Here is a 20832-nt window from a genome sequence, read left to right as displayed (position 1 = left end):
ATTCCCATTCCACCCAACTACCAAACATGATAAAAACTTTCACCAAAACCCATTAGCCTTACCAAGTATTTGATACCCATTCCGATTCCGATTCCGATTCACATGTGCGAACCAAACGCACCCATAGAATGTATATCAAGTGACTTATAAGATCCCAAACATTTAGTATGTGCCTATGTAGTAACGTTATATTCAAATTTAGTATGCTTGATATGTGACTAAAAATAGTAAGGTATGTGATGCAATTTGTAATTTGTAGGTTCGAGTCTCAGGCGATATTGACTCTTCGTACCTCAATAGATTGAGAAAATAGTTATGAACAACTATTGCATTGTAAATTTTTAATAGAATCAATATATTCAAAAAAAAAATCATTCTTTATTTATAGTATTTTTTTAAGGGTAGGGAGGGTCAAGGGTGGAGGCAATAGTATATAGCGCGTTGCATAAGAATTGAAGCATGTATGTATAGGAGGTTATAGTTATGGAGTATTTATTTAGACATTTACAAAAGAACCTAACATGCACGTACAATAATGGAAGTATACACCTTGATAGGTTGATGTAGACGACCATGTAGCAGTTGAATAAATATACAATGACGTAATTTCTTGTTCAAGGTTATCATCACTTTCTTTTCTTTTTATTTTTTTTTTAAATTTTTTTAGTGACAATAATGGAAACCCATGTACAATCACTATTTGATAAAGTGCACTGAGTAAACATCACTTCTATATAATAGTAATAGCTTACAAATCACACAAGATAGTTAAATCTTACTAAGAAGACCTTCAATGACGAGTTAGATTGAGAGGGTGTTGACTAAAATTGAATCTATATGAATTTTTTCTATGAAAATCATGTTTTAATCACTTTTTGAAGTATAATGCTATCATCACTTTCAACCAACTTTATGCAATAATTGTGAGCAACATATACCCATAACACCTACACCCCTTTTCCTCTATGAATTCTGGAGTTATAAAACCAAAGAAACTATAAATTAATAACTTTATTTTTGTATCATATCATTACTTCTCATTTACACTCTCCACCAGCGGCAGCGGATGGTGTATTATATATATAAAGCTATATAATTAATCATAAACCTTACCTTTAACCACGACTTCGGTCACTAGAGGATTATGAGAATAATTTAAAAGAACAATATTATCACTAACAAATAGGGCAGTAACCTGAACATTTTCAATATTGTAGTTATTTTTTATTTTTTGAAGTTCATCAATAAGATATGTAATTAGTATCCTGTAATCCAAGAATATTACATACACTCTCACTATATTGTGATATGTTATAATTGAATTGGTTCAGAAAAAAAAAATGAATCACATACAGTCACTGTTGCAAAAATCCCCGCCTAGGCGCTAGGCGCTCCTAGACCGAGGCGAGTTGCTCCCTAAGCGTCCGCCTAGGTGGCCGGCCGCCTAGCGCCTAACTCGGCCGACTAGGTCGAGTTGGCGGCCGACTGGGCCGAATTTGACCGAGTTAACTCGCCCAACTCGGCAGAGTTAACCGAGTTAACTTGAGCGAGTTGGCATTGTTAATTTTATTATTATATTTATATATATTTAAATTTATTTATTTATATATATAAGTAAGAGAAGTAAGAGAGATATATATAATATATATAATATAATATATGACATACACCCACACACATGAATTAATTTTTTGTTTTTATATGTCGCCGTCTAGAACCGCATAGGCGCCGACTAGACCGCTTAGGCGCTAGTCTACCGCCCAACTAGTGCCTAGCGCCTACTGCAACCATGCACATATAGTTATTCATTTTCTTTTTTCTTCTTTTATAAAACTAGAATATTGATGAAATTTTAGTCTACCCGAGTACAAGGATCGTTTCTTTTAAGATATGGCTATATATCTTTTCAAAAAAAAAAAAAAAAGATATGGCTATATATACTAAGCTAGAAGGGTAAAAAGAGAGTGGAGACTGATGATGAGCTAAATGAGTAGAATTTGTGCGATAAAGTGGGTGCATTGTTTCAGTAGTTTTGCACGCCTGCTTCCTGCTTTGATATTTACACTCCAAATTCCTCAAACACTATGTATCAATCTCTCTCTCTCTCTCTCTTTGGACCTAAAATGTTGTAGGTGATGAGTAGGTGACAATACCAAGAAACCATTTCAAATTTCTAAAAGAATTGATCCGTTAAAGAATTCATAAAATGAAAAGTCAATTGGGCATGTTTGGTTGTTAGTGGATTTACTAATTTTTCACAAATTTAACCATTCTTTAGCGATTTGACTAGGTCAAACTGCTAAAGATGATGTTTGGTTATCAACAAATTGTTGAAATCCAAATGCTATTATATTTCTTTTTCTTTTATCGTCAAAAGAAGTGATCAAATTTCAAGTAGTATAAACATATATAACTTTTGTATTTAAAGCTCATGAACTCGATTTTTACCAATATCTTCTTAAATTAAATAAGTCTATCACATAAAATCTTTCAAGTATAATTTTTTTATGTGTGATTTACGAGTTATTACATGAAAACAGAATTTATTCCATGTACATGATAGTGGTTATAAATTTTTTTAGTTGTTTAAAAAAATTATTCGCTAAATCTTTGAATAACACTTGTATTGGGGTGTTTAAAAAAAATTATTTGTGAATATTTTGTTCAATTATTGGTTGTTGGGATGTGGGCATGGATTGGATTATTGGAAGACCAATTATTATTATTAATTATTATGATTAAATAAGAGTTAATATATAGCACAATTATTATGTTGGATAATTGAAAATAGAGGTTGAATAATATATGAATGTCAGTATGTGCAAAGTCAAAACGTAGTGGAACGAGGCTGGCACAGTATTATGGAACACGAGTGTCCTAGCCCTTCATAAGCCTAGCTTTTGCTTTTGGGGTGTTTTCGATATGCTTTACTTTATTAATTATTGGATACGTGTAAGTGTATCATTCAGAAATCCTAGAGGATTTTTGTAATAAATCGTAAAAATAAATTATGTGAAAGAATTGATAAAAAGTATTGGAAAGAATAGAGCTATGAGGAACTAAAATGGTGTTTTTCCCATTTTCTATATATACATACATATCATATATACCAATAAGTATTTTGGTAAATACAAAGATTAATTTTACATTACCAACTATGAGCTATGATCAATTTTTATTTATTATTGGGATTCCTTGTGCTTCATTATCTCTTTAATTCCTCATACTAATTTATCCATTTAAGCAATCCTGAGATTATTCTCTTCGACCAATTACAGATACAATGATCATTCCACCTTATGAATCCACAACAAACACTCTTTTGCATATATACAATCCAAGGAATGCCAAATCACAAATTAAAAAAAAAAAACAATTTTCTAACAATACAAATTTTGAATAACTACTATAAGATCCACTTACCATAATCTTAGGACAATGACTAAATCTTCGACCAGCGTTTTCATTTGTCCATGAACCATGAAGCTTCAATAATTGATTACCACAATCACAATGGGTAACTAAAAGTTTTGCACCAAATTTGTAATATATACTCCACTTGCTTTGAATCGACAAATGTTATTTTGAAATTAGGTTTTGAGCTGAGAATGCAGGAAGACGATGAACGAAGATTTAGGAGGAAGACTAACGTGTGGGTTAACCATTTTGCCCTTTAAAAAGTACATGTGCGAGGCATGTGATCTCCTCCGGTGATATTTCAATGTCAATTTGGTCGTAATGACCAAAACTAATAAAAAAATAAGTCAGGCATTGAAATTGAAAAATTAAAACTGGTACACTGAAATAATATTATCCAACAGTTATGGGATCAAAAGAAAAATGAGTTTGTTTGACCAATCGACAATAAGTAAGACAGATAAATTGCGATAAGGAGGTAATAATTTGTATAAAATTATGGAATAAGGGTCAAATAGGCCACTGAACTACACTCCAAAATGCAATTAGGCCATCGAACTCAAAATCAATGCAATTGGATCCCTGAACTACACAAAATCATGCAATTTGATCCAAAATGACTTGTTTTACCTGCTTTGCCCGTTACCAATTTTAAAAATAATATTTTAAAATAATTTTAAATCAAATAGTTAATAATTAATTAAAATTAAAATTAAAAAAAAAACTTGCCGGAAGTTTTTGTTTTTGTTTTTGTTTTTTTTTTTAATTTTAAATTTTTTTAATTAATTATTAATTATTTTATTTAAAATTATTTTAAAATATTATTTTTTTTAAATTGGTAACCGGCAAAGCAGGTAAAACAAGTCATTTTGGATCAAATTGCATGATTTTGTGTAGTTCAGGGACCCAATTGCATTGTTTTTTAGTTTGATGGCCTAATTGCATTGTTTTTTAGTTTGATGGCCTAATTGCATTTTGATGTATAGTTCAGTGACTTATTTGACTCTTATTCCGAAAATTATTTATAGTAATTAGGCAGAGAAATGATGAATATATGGATAGACAACATAGATCTGTACATGTTCCAGACATTCCTTGCATGTCACTTTATTATTAAAATACAACTCCAAAATACGAGAGAGAGAGAGAGAGAGAGAGATGCATGTATTCTTGGGACCACTACACAACCTCTCCCAACTCTCATAATGCTCCTCTTTGTATTTATTTCCCAACTGAAAATCATTAACAGATCAATACTGTATTTACTCTATCTGCTTGAAATTCATAAATATTGCATTTATTCCTTAATTAAAAATTGTAGTTCGTAGAATCCTTCTCCCAAAAAGGTTGAATCTCCAACGCCAAGGGTCCTCGACCCGACAAAACATATGGAAGGATGTAAATCATGGTAATTTAGCTGAACACAAAGACTAGACCTTTACTCACTGTGCACAAGAATCCTCATAGCCAAGCCCTACATCTTGTAATTGTGACAAACGCTTGATTTTGACAATTACTATTTGAACATGTCACAAAGTAAACCACGTAATCAATAAATTGTCTATAATGTATAAAAGCTCTCAGAGGCCTGGGGAACACGCCAACACGGTAACTTAGTTGGCTCTTGGGTGAAGGATCACACCTAAGAGTATGATCAATTTTGACAATCACAATGGGAGAGTTTCATGTCCTCCCATATATGGGGTCGTTGAGTTACTACTGTAATTTAATTCCTCTACAATTTTTGTAGAATCGAAGTGTATGTGATGCAGTGAGGCGAGAAATTGTTTACCTTTTGCGTTAAGGCATTTTGTAGAGGATTTGGATTTTGAACTGAAATTGCGACGTGGTATAGAGATTAGTTGCATTTAAGATGGAATTAACTAATAATCCGTAAAGCTAAGCATCCATATCCAAAGGTTGTTTATTACCACATTTGTGGGTTTCAGCGTAGCGTTGGCCACTATTATATGTCCAAAAATTAAAGAAGACATAATTGTTTGGTCGGTTTGCTGTCTGATTAAAACGAGTAGGGGATTTATCACAGTTGTGTGCAGAAGCCATAATGAATATTGCCATAAAGAAGTTGGCGGAGAAATACTGCGTCCATTACATCATCACCCTCACGATTGAAATTTCAAATTGCATCAAATAATAATTGCATTATGACGTCATCTATATGTTGTGGTTTTCATACTTCTCCATACTTATTTATTCATGAGTGATATTGGGGTGTTTGGTAAATAGTTCTTAGTTGATTAGGTTAGTGGTAGCATTAAATTGGTTGTTAATTGATTACATGTAAAATAATTTTTTGAAAAAGTTAATCGAAAAAATTACTTTGAAAAGTTTTTTGAATTGTAGCATTTTGAAGCAATAATTTGTTATAAAAAAAACACCTTATATATTCTTAATTAGTATTGCATTTTTCAGTATAAGTATTATTTTTTTCATATTGACCCGACCCGCCTCGACTCATGGATCTGTAAAACAGTCTCACACATGTGTGACCCTATTTTGATGGATTCATCATCGTGTGGAGGTTAAATTCTTAGTATTCTAGAAAAAGACACTAGTATATATAACATTTCATCACATTGTACTATAAGCCAATTTTGAGAATTTGTACTATTATCTGCTATGTTAGCTACATGCATTTGTACTCTAATTATCCAACAATTAGAGGCCGTTTGTTAGCCCCAAAAAATCAAACTTTTAGTTCATTTTAAAATATAAATAAGAATTATAAAAAAGGTATTCTTATGTTCTTGGACTTAGTATAGGATTAACTGTGTGATTTACGTCTTTTAACATCCTTACAAAATTTTTTTAGAGGTTTTGAGATTAATTGAACGTAAGTTAAGAAACCTAATGTATATGTAAAAAAAAAAAGTTATTCCTATGTTTGGTTTGTACCAACTAGGAATCTAATTCATTGCAATAATAAGGGAAAATGAATCTAACTGAGGGGGTGGGAATGTTTTTTACAAGCAACTAGAAATGTATAAAAGTTACCTAAGTACTTATTTACCATCCTTCATGTCAAAAAAATTTAAAAAATATTCCTTATAAATCAGTTTTTAAAATTATAAAAAGATTAAAAATTTGTCAATTATTATAAAGTGTGATGACACATTTGTTATAATTCCAAATAGGTAGACAATGCAATGTTTGAACTCCATCTCCACTTCCTAAAATTTAAGAAAGTATAAATACTAATTTGTAAAGAATTATGAATGTTTAAAAAAAAATGAAACTTACTATACAAGTTGACATATTAAAAAAGAAAAAAAAAACAAAATAAGATAGGGAAATGAATACTAACAACTAACCACAAATTAAAAACAGGTACAAATTAAACAGCTAAACTACAAAAAATGGACTATATATTTTTTGGTTTTTGAATTTTATTTGAGTTGGGACAGAAACTCTCTAATGAAGAATCACACCAAATCCATTGGTTATATGATAGTCATCTCATAATTATCAAACATTATTTTTTTTCTTCCATTATTTTCTTCTTTAATTACTCCCTATGCCAACTTGAGTCAGTCCCATCGGCCACCAGTACTAGCTGCCTAGCTATCATCACGTGGTTTTAAATTATTATTAAATATAAACTAAATAAAATATTCTTTTACACTGTTTAAATATAAATACATCGAAGTCTAAATTATCATAATGTAAGTAACTATGGAGTAATTGATATATAAATATGGTTTTAACTCTAAATGTACAAATTTTATATATTAATACAAAATTTGATATTATTAAAAAATTGAATGATAAATAATTTCAGTTATGTATCATTAATCAAATCATATACATAAAATATAACAAAGAGAATATTAAATCTTTTCAGTTACTAATAGATGGTATCAAGAGCATTTTGATCATTTTATTGGTTATTATTAATATTGACGAATCTGCGAGTCGCAGTTGCTATTAAGAAATGTGTCTGAACTAAATTCATTTTGACAATTTTTTTTTCACATTCATTCATGTGTAATAACATGCAAATCACATAAGAAAGACAAATTATACTAAAAAATTCTTATGCAATAGCAGTCAAACTCGTATATTTTTAGTACGAAAATAATGTTATACTCACTCCTTATTGAATTTTAGCATCTATACTTGAAAGTACAACTGACCACTACATACCAACCACACACGTATTCACGTAGTCATTTACCAACAAAACATAAGGTTAGTGTAGGCTAATTAAGAACCCTAGCTAACTTAAAAATATAGGTGAGAGTTGAGACAATTCCATGTGAAAGCAAAAACCCTAGTTTTCAAACCCTAATAATAGCAATTACTACTAGCTTCCTTTTCAAGTGCAGATTAGCAGCATTACAGGAGCATGCGTGATCAGAAACCAGGTGAGAATGAAACTTTCCTTGTAAAGTAAAAGATATAAATATATGTATGATATATCATAAAACATTTATGTAGAATCGTATTATAACATCATAAACCAGCAAGTGTGTGAGGATCGGAACAAATTGTAATAGCCGCCAGTGTATTTATCTCTCTGTCTGTCGCAGTTTCACTGTTTGGGAATAGATAGCTTTTCGATTTCCAATGAAAATTCGTTTCGTTCAAGAAAATTCTGGCAATTGATCCTATACTAATTCACCTTTTTTTTCTCTAACTTTTGCCCCCAAATCCTGACATACATGTAGGAAAGGTGTGCCCCAACGACCACTACAAATATGCAGAAGAAATGTTTTTTCTTTTATAGGAATGGAAAATAAAATAAGTTATAAAAAAATTGATATCTTCATATTAATTAATATAATCTATCATTAAAATGCTCTTATATCAATAATCACTTTCGAATCATTTTTCGACCATCCTATCTTCTTATATTTGTTGGTGGGTCAAAAAATATATATAACACGAAAGTGTCTGTGTTTCTTGTAGTGTTTAAAATCCAGGGAGCACAGGGACTAAAAAGGGGTAAAAATTTATATGGATTCATTGAAAGAAGCAATCCATTTCCTAAAATTAGACCAACAATTGTTGGAAACCCTATTGAATTCGAAATCGGCGTCAATCAAATCAGAAATTCATGCAGACGAAACAATGACAAGTCCCCGGCCAGTTTTCCAGATTCTCCTTTTTTCTTACTTTCCTTTTCACCTCGATTCGTTTGTCTCTTGTGGCGTAGTGGAGTTACAGAAGATACCTCCAGACATTTACTGCGCCCTGGCCTCCCAAAACAAAACTACAGTTTTGGGTTTTAGATCAGATACCAAACTCAGCTCCCAAGTTCAAGTTCCCAGCTGATTCAGTCTTGTTCAATTCCTTCAAAACCCCATGCTAGCTAATAATGGCAATAATAAATTTTGTGTCAAATTTTCCGAGGAATTGAAGATATATGCCTGCTGTTGTGCTGGATCTCTTGTCACACAACAGAAAAACATAGCAACCATTGCTGTTTGTTAGAATCCTTTTGTCATTTTCTAATTCCTTTTTGTGACGAGAGAAATTATAACCACTATCTGATCTTTAGTACTGAGTTGAGTAAACTTAGCTCTTCCTGTGTAAGGATCTTTTGTCATTTTGGTTGAATACGAACTGGGTTGAATCACAACCACTATATGATGGTTGAATTCGTACTGGGTTGAATAAACTCAACTCCTCCTATATATATGTAAGGATCTTTTGTCATTTTGGTTCTTGAATTGGACGGTTTGATGGTGAAATTATGAAACTAGCCCAAATGGGAAGTAAACTTTGGGTTAGTTTATGGCTTGATGACTAATTGTGGTCTTATATATGTCAAGGGCACAAAATTAGATTCTTTGTATGAATGGGGATGAAATTTATGAATTCGATCACTATATATACAAATACAAACATATATATATAATTGAGAAACTACATACATATTATATTTGAAATCCAAATTTAAATTAAAGATTTTTTAATGCTTTTTCTTAAAAGTTAGATGAGTGAGGTAAATTGTGAAATGTGTCTAAACTAATCAACAAATTTTCAAATGTTGTACCCACAATAACACCGAATCCATGCCTCTATTCTTTTGGCATTGGTAGGGTAGAGTTCGAATTTCCATATTCGATTAAAGATTATATCCTAATATGCTATGCATAAAAATCAATCTTTAATTTAATTGTAGTTTCTATTTTGTCTTTCAATCATTTTGAAATGGCCATTTTGGCCATTTCCTTTAATAATTCATTACAATTTGACAAAAAGTATAAAAATCTTAAATGATAAAGGAAAATATGGAAATTAAATTTAATTTCAAATTCTTCATGTTATATATGAAAGAAGTTTGCAATGTTCTTGTGAGTTTGTTTTATAAGAAGATAAAATCAAATTTCTATGTTTACTCTTTATCATTTAAACTTTTTTCATTTTTCATCTAAATCTAACAAAATATTAATAAAAAAGGTCAAAATGGTCACTTAAAAAATAAAGAAGAGGCAACAATAACTAATTCTATAGTTTTTTTTTTCTTTTTTTTTTTTTGTTATTTGAAGGTGTGCTCGGTATAAAACCTGTCTTGTGATCCTAGTCAGCAAAGGATCATATGAAGTCTATGTTGCTCATAGTTTATTACCTTAATCGAGAATGCCAATAAGTAACATCCTCCATAGGGAATTAAACTTAACCTTGTGATTATCAAGCCGTCCAACTCAACTATATATGTGTATGTGTGTGTACAAACACACATACTCGAATGCACCATACCGTCAATAATTTCCAAATGCATAATCGTAATTACAAAAAATGTTATCTTGTCTTTTCTCATTGATTTTCAACTAACATTTGATATGCACCGTAAAAATTATAAAAATATCCCTGTGTTTTTTCCATTTTCATTGATTTTCAACTTTTGATATATACTAACAAATATTTCTAAATGTACCGTAAAGTATTTTTAAATAATATACTGTCAAGCATTTCTAAATGCACTAAAGTTGTATGCACGGTTGCACTTGACAATCGGTCCCCATCTGATCCCATATATATATATATATATATATATATATATATATATATATATATATATTTATTTATTTATTTATTAGTGGCCAAATATGTCACTTTCCCTTTAAAAAAATTATATTTATTATTGCATATAATGGAGCAAAACAAACACATGTTTCTCCATGTGTGTAAGGAGAGTGAATTCTCATATGCCTCTATAAATGCAACTGCCAACCGCAAAGCACTATAAATACCAGCTCATCTTCATCCTCCGATCCATCCAGCATATTCTCTGGTGATCAAAACACCTTGAGGCATACATAGCTTGCTTGAGTGAAACAAAACACCCAACATTTCTACCATCACAACCTTTGTTTCCTCCATAACCTTAACCTAGTACTCTTCGCACTTGTCTTTTCACCATCATCAAAATGGAAGAAACAATGAGGAGGCTAAACACCCTTACTCACTCTTCTGACCTCCTTCATGTCAAACCCTCTTTTCCCACCCCTTCCAAGAGGTGCACTACCCCTGCTACTGCTGCTACTGCTACTGCAACTGTCACTGCGGCGGGGAATAACAAGAGGGCCTTAAGGGACGCCGCCGTTGATTCTGCCGGTGCAACCAAGATGAGGTATAGAGGCGTGCGCCGCCGTCCGTGGGGCCGATACGCGGCGGAGATAAGGGACCCACAGTCCAAAGAGAGAAGGTGGCTTGGGACGTTTGACACGGCGGAGGAAGCCGCCTGTGCTTATGACTGCGCCGCTAGGGCTATGCGTGGGGTTAAAGCTAGAACCAACTTTGTGTACCCGCCGCCGCTCGCCGCCGCCGATTGTTTCAGCCACCCTCTTTACAGCACCAACAAATTCACTTCCCATCACCAGATTTCGCTTAAAGATTTACCCACCAAACAGTTCTTTCAGTCCACATTCTCAAACCCTTACAATCTTTCTAGGAAAATGAACAAACCGCTCAACACTCTCCCGGTAACCGATTTTCTCAACCCATCATCAACCGGCGGCGGCGCCGCCGCCCCAAACATCCATCTCCCTTCCATGCTCAACAACAACAACGTCTTCTGCACCACCGTAAGCCTCCCAGCGTTCCCGGAGCCGCCGGCGAAAAACCCTAACACCCAAATCGAAGAAACCGGGATGGACTTCTTTCCGACCGAGCCCTCCGGTTCCGGCCTTCTAGAAGAAGTCCTAAACGGGTTCTTCCCAAAACCCAACCCTTCAAACCCCGATCCATCTCCGGCGGTGGGGTCTTTCGCCGGGAAAACCACCGTCAACAACCAGTTCGGAGTTTTCCAAGGAGGAGTCGGGGTTCAAGGGCAGTTCGGGGATTCCATTACCGGTTTTGAGGATTCGTCGCTTCCGTTTCAGAATGATTTCTCGGCAAACTTTCAGATTTCGCCGGAAATAATGCTGGGAGATATGCTTCATCAGTTCCCGGACCCTTTAAACGTGTTTACAGCTAATTAAAATATCTGATTACGTTGTTCGATCTTTGGTTCTCCTATGTAGACGACAACATAATGTTGTTACTAAAGCTTAATCTCCTCTTTGTTGTTCATTAACAAAGCATCAAGAACTATATAGAAGTATTATAGTGGTAGCTAATGAATAAAAACCATTTATTTATCTTTGTGATTTCTTTATATTAATGTGTGTTTTGTTTTATACTTAGCTTCCATGTTAAATATCTTTATTTAATAAAGGAAATTAAAATGAGACAAGAACTTCCCACATGTAATTCTAAGTGGAAACTTTACTACTAAAAATAAGTTTTAAGTTGGATTTTTCATCTACTAGATTAATGTTGGGTGACAATACCATTGTTCTTTAATACAATGGTTTTCATGGTATTGTTTTCTTTTCATAAAAATAGGAAGTTTCTATTCCTTGCCTAAGCAAATGCTGCTTTGTTTCACATCCTTTGTAGTAAAGAATAAAGTTTGGGCTATGGGGTTATGGGTATACATGATTCTTAGGGAGTTGAGTAGTTGACCTCCCATTTTCAGAAAGTTTGGATTTCTTTATATTGCTTTATTGGATTTTGTGAGAAAAACGAGGTTTTTTTTTTAAGTGGGAGGAGGATGAAAAAGAAAGGAATAAGTAATTGTAGCTTATATATATATATTTTTTAAATAAATAAAGTGTGCCATGCAAGCAAGGAGTATAAAATGTAGTAGAAAGTGCAAGTATTAAGTATGTATAGTAGGAAGTATTATTCTTGTGAATGCTCTAATATTGCACTTGCTCTCACTCTTTTATATGATGATATTCTCGGATTTATATTTCAAATAAATTGGTCTTAAATATATATAAAAGTTTAAACTCAAAATTTAAGGCGACTCCAAATGTTTGTACAGTAATGCTCATAACAAAATCACATAATTCGAACCCTCCATATTGCAATAACTAGTAAAGTAGTACTCCGTATTATATTTCAACCTACAAGTCATTAGTCTAGTTAATGACAAATCTCACTTAAAACTTGCTTTCAACAACAGAGTGGGGATTCAATTCTTGTTATGAACATTGTGGTTTGGGTTTTGGTTGACTTGATATGATGTACCTATTACGAGTACTACAATTACGTATTATCTACCCATCATGTATATAATTTACTAATGACAAGTACATATATGTTAACAATATCAAATTTGGTCCATTTGGATCTTTCTGCATGTAGTGGGCCTTACTGTAAACCATGGATAAACTCACTTAAAATGTATCAATAATACACTCAAATTTGTTGCATTATAACATATATTAGTGCATTTTACAACGCAAATAAAACTAAAGCTTGTCCCCCGTACACAACAAAAATTTACAATATATATCATTGTATTTTTTCTCAAATTTTCAGTCTAGCTCGTTCGTTATATCATTCTGGACATCAAATCAGTCTACATTTCTTCATATATGGCAAATATCAATAACAAAAAATAATGATGTAATTATTTAAAAAAGTTATTATGGGCTAAAATTATTGTTGGATACAACGGCATATATATAGTGTGTTGTCCCCAGCAGAATTATTCTAAAATTTTACATCAGCGTTGATGCTACCTAGGATGCAACTTACACGGTACTGAACATCATTTGATGCATATATAATGTATACATACATATTATATATGTTAGCTGCTAGAATGTTGTGGACCAGCCGACCATGCCATTACATAGCAGCAACATTTGTTGTATAATCTTTAATGATCTTCACATCCCCACGTCATCACCATTTTTATCGTTACCCCGTAGCTTCCTTTGGGAGAAACATTTATGATATTACGTACCAACTTGTTATATATTCACATTATACACCCTCAATTCAAAAATACTCCGGCTCGCCTTGAAAAGATAGACAAATAGGTGAAATATGATTTTTGTATCAGGAGATTGATTTTGAATTGTTAAAAATTACCAATACATCAAAAGTTATAGATAGTAATGAAGACGAACATAGCTTTATTATTTCCTTATACTTGCATCATGCTATCTAGACTTGGAAACGTGCTCTGATATCAGTTGTCAAGATCAAGTGTATACTACTATACCAAAAGTTATAGTTAGTAACGAATGCGCAACTTTATTTTCTTATATTTGCGTATGTAGCAATCAGCACCAAGCTAAGTTTCGATGGCATAATACTAGACTCGTACTTATAACCTACCCACAAAGTTCCTACCCTTCGTCCTTGCCTTGTTTTCCATATTTAATAATCCTTTTTCGCAGGATTATTATATTATTTTCAGGGTTTTCCACCAACAATTAGAATACTTTGACGGATCAGATGTGATGAAGGCCCTTATGCACAAAGTGTACAAGCCAGGGGTGGAAATCTAGGAACTGACGGGCGACTCACGATATATACATCCTCTAGTACTGACTCTTGTTCCGTGTTCTGGATGGAGGCTTAGAATTAGTTTGTCTTAAGCTAGAAAACCTATATATATATATATATATATATATATATATATATATATGTTAAAAAACACTCCAATAAATTAAAGCTACATAGAATATGAAAAGTGTATAATAATGATGGCATCAATAGTGAACAGTATAAATAGTGAATGTAGTATTTATGTATATAATGTGGGTGCAGATTAGTACTGAGGAATTGATATTCATGCATGCATGCAAGCATATAACATTGGCCTACACGACGTAAGCATAAGATCATATTATAAATATGTTACATGTATATCACTGCAAAAGATCAGCCTGCACTGATGCCTTTATATGTGCACTGCAATACCATAAATACATCACTAATGAATCTCCGGCAACCCAATGCAATGAATGCTCGGATGGCCGGAAGTTGGTGGCCCCGCCAGGCGTCAGAGGTGACTTCTGCATGCGTCATCACATCTGCCAATGCCACGCATATACCAAGTATTCTAAAGTGTATAGTAGCTCATAAACCACTTTGAAATGTGTCATTATATTACATCTAAACTTAATTAAAATTGCAAGCATTATAGTGATAAAAAAGAGTGTTAGGATCAAACGTTTATCACTACGCTAAAAGTTATAATTCGCAGCGAAGGTGCAATTTTTGTCAGATATTTAAAAGACAGCTATTCAAGCCTGCTCAAACCCACTCCCTTCCATGAGAGTGTAAACTAGATGCCACTATATCACAAGATTTTTGCCAGCTTGTTGGAGTATGGGAGTAGATTTTAATGTAATAATCCTGGGTGTCCGTCTACTTAATAAATATGGTTAGGTTTACTACGTACATTAATGGAAGTAGATAATTTGTGCAGTGTACTATGGAGTGTGCATAATCGTATTTATGCTAGACGCGTTTGTCTTTGCCTGCGTGGAACAATCACGGGCCACTTCAAGGGAGTTGGGCCAATGCATGAAAGCCTAGTCAGTAGTGACAATGGAGCCCATTTAAAAAAAAAACACTACATTAACTCTCACTTTTTACTCTCAACTTTTACACCTTCTCATAAATTCTTGATGTAAGCATTTTTTTTCTAATAAATTTATATGATAAAAATATCATATTCTTTTATGTCATATCATGGAGTAAAAGTGATGGAATAGAATTTGAGAGTACATAGAGTAGAACTCTTTACCTATTTGATGTGGTAAGGACCATATAAACGAGATTGGACTAATTCATCTCCTCAAACAAAAAATAAACAGCCAAAGACCTTGTGGTATAGTGGCACCCGATTGAAACCCCCATATGGGAGAGGGTGGGTTTGAGTCTAACCCCAAGGGCCCCTCACAGCCTGGTCTGATAGAGCATCTCGAGGATGTAAATCATGAGCAAAAGGTTGAATCCTCAACCTCAAGGATTTCTACGCTCACGATAACTCAGCTGAAAACAGAAGCTCGATCCTTAATCTTTCTTCCCAAACTTCATCCTTCTGACCAAACTCTGTTACAACAGTTACAATGTAGACCTATTGAAGCACAAAGAGTAGCTACTTTCTCAAGTCTCAACCTATTGAAGCACAAAGAGTCAACAGTTGCCTCCATTGAGGTTCGAACCCTCCACTAAGGCTCGAACCCACTCCCATCATCCATGTGAGAGTGTTAACCGGGACACCGAATGTCACTAGACCACAAGGTCATTGACCAAATTACTTAAGCCTTCAATTCTGTCGTCTGAGATTGTGGGCATGCTTCAAGAAAGAATGTCTGTCCCTATCATAACCACAGAAGAATGTCACGGGCTTTCAGAGCAAGCAAAAACATTAAAGCCCAAACTAAACAAGATCAGCCAGAAGACGAAACTCAAAAATCAAAACTATGGCCTATGGGTCCGTTTTGTCAGATTATAGGTCTATTCAAAACATGGGCCTTAGACCCGGGCCAAGCCGGCAACACCCTTTCTTTCCCAAAATTTTTTGTAGGAAGATGGCAAGCCGCATGCATGGGCTTTTCACCGGCCAGCCTGGTTCGGGTTGGGCAAATTGTAACATGGATTAGAGTCTATTTTGCATTGTTGATTCTGGTCCAAAAATTACCGTCTATTTTGCATTGTTGATTCTGGTCAAAAAATTACTTTCATGTGATTATGTATCTGTAGTTGAAACATTCTGTACCTGCAGTTGATAGTTTATGTACTTACAGAAACGATAAACTATCGGTACAGAATGTGTTTGTTAGGTACAAAAATTTTATATCAAAACTCACAATGCAATATGAACCATAATTCATGATATAACAATTGTTCAGATTGTGTATTACTTGCATAGTTGCATGTTTTAGGTGTTTCCCTTGATTCCACTTTTTATGAAACTGTCTATCAAGTTTTTTCCAAAGACACTTACAAGTGATGGCCGCATACTTCCTAGTAAATCAAAGATACACAAAATCTCCCCCAATTTCACATATTATAATAATTTAAAAAGAAAAGAAGTGAATTCTTGATTCTAATTGAATAGATTTGAGGTTTATTAGCATAGGTTACACCAACTATAGACATCGGGATTTACTTTTGTCTAAGGATTACAGAGTTTAATTCTTGATTGGGAAGAACTCGGAAATGGCGGAAACCAAAAAAAAAAAATCATATCAAGAGTGATGACAACAGAGTATGTTTATACGTTATATTAAGAAAATAAACAAAAAAAAAAAAAAAAACTTGTTGATTCAATTCATATCCTTTGACTCGCACAATTCCTGCTGGACCACAACTTACTAAACATCTTCTTCGGCCGGTTAGGAGCAACACACAACGCTTTAGCCGTCGTCCTGGAATCTTTGCCGGCAGCGAAGTTTCCGTCCAACTCGTCGTCTTCCGCAAGCTTCATTTTCAGCGTGGAGAGCTTGGAATTGGGCGTCATTTTGGCGGCGGTGAAAGAGGCGGCGGAGGTCTTGGTCCCGTCCTCTGGCGGCGCGGCTTTGGCTAATAACGCCTTGATGTTGCCCGGAAGCTCCGTTATGTGGGCGCCGGAGACGGTGGCCCGCGCTTGCTCGAAGAAGAGGACTTGCACCACTACCCGGAGGGGAAGAAGCTCGTTCTGGGCTGCATGCATGCAGGCCTCCATTGATAACTTTCTGCAGTCTAGAGTCCTGCACAGACGTTTTCTCTCCGTCTTGTTCAGTTCTTGGTGCCCCTGTTTTTTTGGGGTAAAAGAATTCTAAGTTACAAAAATGTTGAAAATTCAGGAGCAAACACCAATTTTGATCTCAGGAATATTTAACAAAATGATAGTTTTGATTCAGATGTTTAATCCTTACCAATTTTCATCCACCACTATTATTTTAGTGTCAAAATTTATCGCGCCGGTTATCATTTAAAACGTGCTGAAATATAAAATTTGTAAGAGTACTTTTTGTATTTTCAACTTAATATCTCAATTTAAGCATGAATAAAGATAATTAAGCTCTTAAGATCTATCACAATTCACAATTTTCTCCTCAAATTAAGGTAAGATAAGGGGGAGAACTGTGAATTTTGATTGATCATTTATTCATGCTCAAATTGAGATATTAAATTAAAAATGACAAAAATACCTTTAATTTTTTTAGATTTTTTGCACATTTTAAATAGATTGGTGACCGACACCAATGAATTTTGACACTAAAATAATAGTAATGGATGAACATTGGTAGAAATTGAACATCTGTACCAAAGTGGAACCAAAATTGGTATTTGTTTAAAAATTCACATTTTTTCTTCCGTTATTTAAAATATAATCCTTATTTAAGGAGGGAAAAAAGCTCCACTCTAGCTTATATGAATATAAGAATTTATGTATAATTCAGGCAGAAAAATACTGTAAACATATAATTTATGAGAAAAAAGTGTCATTTTTTCTAGAAATATTAATGAATGAATAAGCGTTTTAATTACCTTAAGATAGATGTCAATGGCTCTGTAGAGATCGTCGTGGTCGATTCTGGCGAAATCGGGGATGGATTCCGCGACGGCGATGAATTTGGACATGGGCAAATTCGGGTCTCGGGCAATCTCCTGGAGATACCCGTCTACAAGCTTGGCGACTTTGAGCTTGGAGCTATGAGAAGCCGAAGACGATCTCCGGCTTTCTTGGAACTCCAGGTCGACATTCTCGGCCGACCGGGATCTCCGTCGCTCGAAATCTTTGGTCCTCCGAGGAGGGCTTGTCGGCGGGCTCGGCTGCCCTTGCATCATGAACTGTTCTAGGATAGTCATCACGGCGTCGACGTCGTAGATTGTGAAGCCTTTGTGGGGCTCCGACGGGATCAGGAGGTCGGCGACGGCGGCGTCTTCGAGCTGGATTGCGATTCGGCTTGATAGCTCGGCTTTGGAGGCGGTGGAGGCTCGGAGAATGTTGGCGGCTTTGAGGAGTTTAAGGAGGAAGCCGGTGGAAACGGCGGATTTTTCTGGCGGGAGGAGGCTTATGATTGATTCCAGGATAAGAGCGTGTTTGGAAAAGATATCCGTTAAGGAATCTGTAGATTCCTCGGACGGGTTATTAGATTCCTCGGACTTGGCGTATTTGGAGACGTTGGGGAGCCACCGCGCGGCGTAGATTCTCAGGGCGTCCCCGATTAGATTCGCCGGAACTCTCACCCCTGATTTTATAGCAATCATGGTTCTCCAATACAAATCCACGCTCAACTCCGCTAAATCCTCCGCCCACCACCCTTTTCCCGACGACGACGTTTTCTTGCTGTGCCGGAGACTCTCCGATCCATTGCAGGAAACCACATCGCCGCCGGCGCCACGGCGGGAGTAGCTCCGGGAAAGATTCATTTTTGTGGGATGGGCTAAAACCTTAGACGCAATGGCGTCGATACACCGGCCGGTGATCCCTAAATCCTCCGACCAGAGGGGAAACGCTTTGGTGCTCTGAAGCGTCACGATGGCGTCTTTCCAGCCCTGCAAAATGCAGGAATTCAAGAAAGCTTCCAGTTTGAATATCAAGTTCCCCTTCTCCACCTCCTCCGTCATCTGCAGATACTCCGCCGCGCACCGGGCGGCGACAATGTTGTAGGCGCTCAGCGTCACGGTGATGCCGTAGCAGAACTTGGCGCACAGCTCGAACGCCTCCACCCCGCCCGGAAAATCCGGCAGCTGCACTATCTGGTGCTGCGAACTCTCCGGGCTCTGCGACTCCGAACACAACCTCTGCAACCTCAAACACTTGGACAACAGCGGAAACTGCCCAACAAAACACCACCGGAAAATCAAGAATTGATCAATTACAATACCGGGAAATCAAGAATTGGTCAATTACACTACCGGAAAATCAAGAATTGAGTACACGGCCGGTAAATCAAGAATTGGGTACACGGCCGGAAAATCAAGAATTGAGTACACTGCAGGAAAATCAAGAACGGTAGGCCACTGTACCTTGTGAAGCAAATATCTGCTCCCTTTGACTTGGACTATGAGATCACTTGAAACTTCCGAGGAAACCGATCTGCAAATCAACAGGAAATTAAAACCCCAAGCAAATTCGATTATTCCAAGGCTAAAAAGCAGAAAACTAAAAAAAAACAGTAAAAATCACCTGACGGCTTCAGAGGTGTAGAAAGTATCAGGCCGAGATCCAAGTTTCATAAACTTCATGGCTGCAAGTCAAGTCTGCAACTTTATCTACTAAGATTTTCTGGGTTGCCGTTAAATAAGCAGTTTCAAGATTCAAGAAACGACCATGGCGGAGCCAGAGGGACAAATTACAAATATATGTTGTCGGAAAGACACAAAAAGCCACAACCAAGATTAATAACCCAGAAACCACTTGTTTCTACTGCAATCTTTTCAGTAAAAACAAACCAAAAAAAAGGTTAATTTTTTTTTAAAAAAAAAAAACCCAAGAAGAAAGAACTAATATAAAACCTGGAGAACTGAAAAGGGTTTTCGGATTTGTTAATATCTGGGTAACAAAGGAGAGAGAGATATATAACAGTGGCGACTAAAACGACATGAAACAAAGAAAATGAAGCCACTACCCCAATTAAAATCCTTGTCCTTTCAGTCAAATTCCCTGCCCCATTTTGATTTAGACATGCAAGAACAAAAGAATCAAAGGCCACACCAATCCCATCAACCCAAACCCGCCCAGATCAAATTACAAAAATTAAAAACACAAACACCATTAAGCCATTAACCCAAAAAAACAAACATAAAAAAACTGAGATACAATGATCAGACCACAACCTGATAAAATTTTAAGGTTGTTTTGTACTCTCGAAAGCTGCCAACTTTACTATATAATTTTTTTTTCTTGTACCCAAGAATTGAAGAAGCTAATGTAGTTTAGAGGTTTGGTTCCATGGCAGAGCGCAAAGCAATAAGAGAAAGACGACGCCCACGGCCCACGTGATTATCTTGTGCCCACTTGGGACCTTCAACCTCATCATTGTTGCAGCTACTTTTTTTTTTTTTTTTTTTTTTTTTAATTTTTTGGTAATTTGTGGAAATATTTTTTTTTTCTTGATTCATTATTTTAGTCAACATTCCATGATTATGGATTCG

General features: G+C 35.1%; 2 protein-coding genes across 2 annotated transcripts; one reads left to right on the top strand and one right to left on the bottom strand.

Annotated features, from left to right (window-relative positions):
- The first annotated feature begins 10690 nt into the window (after window positions 1-10690).
- Window positions 10691-12005, top strand: LOC116025382 (ethylene-responsive transcription factor ESR2-like). Its single transcript, XM_031266600.1, has one exon. It carries the CDS (start codon window positions 10815-10817, stop codon window positions 11865-11867), a length of 1053 nt encoding a protein of 350 aa, XP_031122460.1. The 5' UTR covers window positions 10691-10814; the 3' UTR covers window positions 11868-12005.
- A 4754-nt stretch (window positions 12006-16759) lies between these two features.
- LOC116025381 (BTB/POZ domain-containing protein At1g67900) lies at window positions 16760-20589 on the bottom strand. The gene is made up of 4 exons (XM_031266598.1): window positions 19865-20589; window positions 19705-19774; window positions 18220-19512; window positions 16760-17479 (listed from the first exon to the last, which is right to left on the bottom strand). Exons 1-4 carry the CDS (start codon window positions 19921-19923, stop codon window positions 17018-17020), a joined length of 1884 nt encoding a protein of 627 aa, XP_031122458.1. The 5' UTR covers window positions 19924-20589; the 3' UTR covers window positions 16760-17017.
- Window positions 20590-20832: the final 243 nt, after the last annotated feature.

This window comes from Ipomoea triloba, chromosome 7 (genome assembly GCF_003576645.1).
Source record: "Ipomoea triloba cultivar NCNSP0323 chromosome 7, ASM357664v1".
Lineage (NCBI taxonomy): Eukaryota > Viridiplantae > Streptophyta > Magnoliopsida > Solanales > Convolvulaceae > Ipomoea > Ipomoea triloba.
The sequence above is the reverse complement of the archived record's forward strand: the minus strand, read 5'-3'. Positions and strand labels throughout refer to the sequence as shown.